Source organism: Pteropus vampyrus, unplaced genomic scaffold, assembly GCF_000151845.1.
Source record: "Pteropus vampyrus isolate Shadow unplaced genomic scaffold, Pvam_2.0 Scaffold1000002756, whole genome shotgun sequence".
NCBI classification, from domain to species: Eukaryota; Metazoa; Chordata; class Mammalia; order Chiroptera; family Pteropodidae; genus Pteropus; species Pteropus vampyrus.
In genome coordinates this window covers 103-2,171 of record NW_011917158.1, presented here as the reverse complement: position 1 = coordinate 2,171, position 2,069 = coordinate 103, and the positions used below count along the sequence as shown (strand labels likewise).

Below are 2,069 nucleotides of genomic sequence, written 5' to 3'. Positions count from 1 at the left end.
TGAGATTTCCAACTTGGTCCACCCACGTGCTGAGTCAAACCCCACCAGGGCTGAAGTCCTGGTCAGAACGGTCTAGGCTCGGCCTCGCAGAGAGAGAAGAGCAGAAAGCAGCCAGGCTCACTGCTGTGCCACAAGGCAGGGAGGTATAGGATTCTCACAGGGGCAGATCCTGGGAGGGGAGGAAATGGTCGTACCCAGTAGGCTGAAAAGTGGCAGGGAAAGCGGGCAGAGAATGGCTTCCTCCCCTCACCCCAGAGATTCAGGTAGTTAGGGGGAAAGAGGAAGAATAGGATTCACCCTACCGATAGGGTAACCAACCACCCAGTGTGCCCAGAGCTGAGGGGGGTACCAGGGATGCAGGGCTTTTGTGCTAAAACTGGATAGTTTTAGATTCTGCCAGTAATGTGCTGTGTGACCCAGGGCAAGTCCCTCAGTGCTCAGGACCTGCCTCTTCTGTGAAAGGGAATTGGGCCAGTTCAGCTCTGGAGGAGTGGGGAGGGTGTGTGCTTCAACTCTGCCACCTGGGCTGTAGCCCGAGGAGCAGGTGGTCAGGAGGATTTGGGCACCGGCAGAGCTGCTGAGGGGAGGGACATCCCCGGGGAGTACTTCTGCCCCATTAAAGCTTTTACCCCCCACCCCATGCAGCCCAGTGCTGCCCAGAGCTGCCGGCTGGCACGGACCCCTCCCGGGCAGGCAGGAAGGGGGCGGGGGCAGCACCGGCGCGCATGCCTGGCTCCCTCGGGCTGGGGTCTCGTAAAGAGCCCGGGCTCCTACCTGCAGACCATTTGGGTACCCGTCGCCCTCGGAGAGCGAGTCCACCAGGTCCTCCTCGTCCAGCGTGGCACGCTTGTAGGTCGACATCTGCAAGGCCAAGTGTAGCACGGACTCCCTCAGTGTTTCCATGGCTCTCGCGCCCGAATGGGGAGAATGGGGAAGCGGCCAGGGCGCCGCCGCCACCCCCCACCACTGCCGCCGCGCCGCGCCCCGCCCGGGACACCGAGACCGGCCCACCCACCGGCCCGCTGTGGGGGCGGGGGTCCCGCCTCCCCCCCTCCCCCGCTCCCCCTGCGCTTATGCAACGCCGCCTCACCCCCAACGCCGACAGCGCTGCGGCCACCGTCTGCGGCGGCCGCACGCTCCGCATGTAGCGCCCCGCGACGCCTAGCCGGGTCCCCACCGTCGCTGCCGTCGCCGCTGCACGCCCTGCTGATGGGGGCGGACCGGGCTGCGGGCCGGGCGGCATCGCACCACCTTCGCGGGCGTGGCCTGATAAGCGCACGTCTCGGTTCCCTCCCTGGCCCCATCGGGAGACCCCCCCCCAAGGCCCCAGAGCCCCCGGGGGGAAGGAGGCCTCCCACAGCCAGCGGCAACTTCTCCAAGAAAACTTAAGTCCCCCTCAGTCACCCCCAGTAGCAGATACCAAGAGTCAGGGGAAGTTCCTCCCACCACCGGCCCTTAGGTGCATCAAGGCGGTCCCCATTCCCCCTCCCCCCCAATCTGAGCTACAAAGATTACAGGGGGCGGGCGGGGGTGGGGGAAGAGGCAGAATTTAAAAGGCAAGTGTCTCCCCGCTCATTTCCCGCTTCCTCTAGCTGAGGGGTCTTTAAGCCAGAGTTCATGAATGCTATCAGAAAGTTCCAGAGAACGCTCCTGACCGAGAATGAAAAAATGGTGTGTGTGCATTTGAGTGGCTGGAAGGGAATCCGACGCTTGCCTCCGGGCTCCCCACAAAACGTAATGAACCCCTGGCTTCAGCTTCAAGGCTAGTCAAAAACCAGATGCCACTTCCTTCTCAGGAGTCAAGAGCCTCCAGCAGGTGTTCCCTCCCCAGCCCCTGAGGCCTTTGAGGGCCCCTGTGACCTAGGCTGCAAAAGCGGGCTGGCTCCGATGTGGGGTGCCCTGGTACGGACTCTGGACACCCAGCACTCTCTCTTCCACCCACGACCCTAACTCAGCAGCTCCCCTTCCATTTCTAGGGAGACCTGGAATCTCTCGCATTTATACATTTTTTTCAGCTTTCCAAAGTGTACTTTACTCACTCCCATATTGATTCTCATGACACACGTGTG

The 2,069-nt window shown here is 62.2% G+C and overlaps 1 protein-coding gene across 1 annotated transcript; it reads right to left on the bottom strand.

Moving 5' to 3' along the window:
- Nucleotides 1-302: 302 nt before the first annotated feature.
- Nucleotides 303-1,243, bottom strand: LOC111735521 (the record flags this gene model as incomplete). Its single annotated transcript, XM_023527032.1, has 2 exons — nucleotides 1,091-1,243; nucleotides 303-861 (listed from the first exon to the last, which is right to left on the bottom strand). Coding segments are annotated over exons 1-2 (712 nt in total), but the record flags the coding sequence as incomplete, so codon positions are not given.
- Between the last annotated feature and the right edge of the window lie 826 nt (nucleotides 1,244-2,069).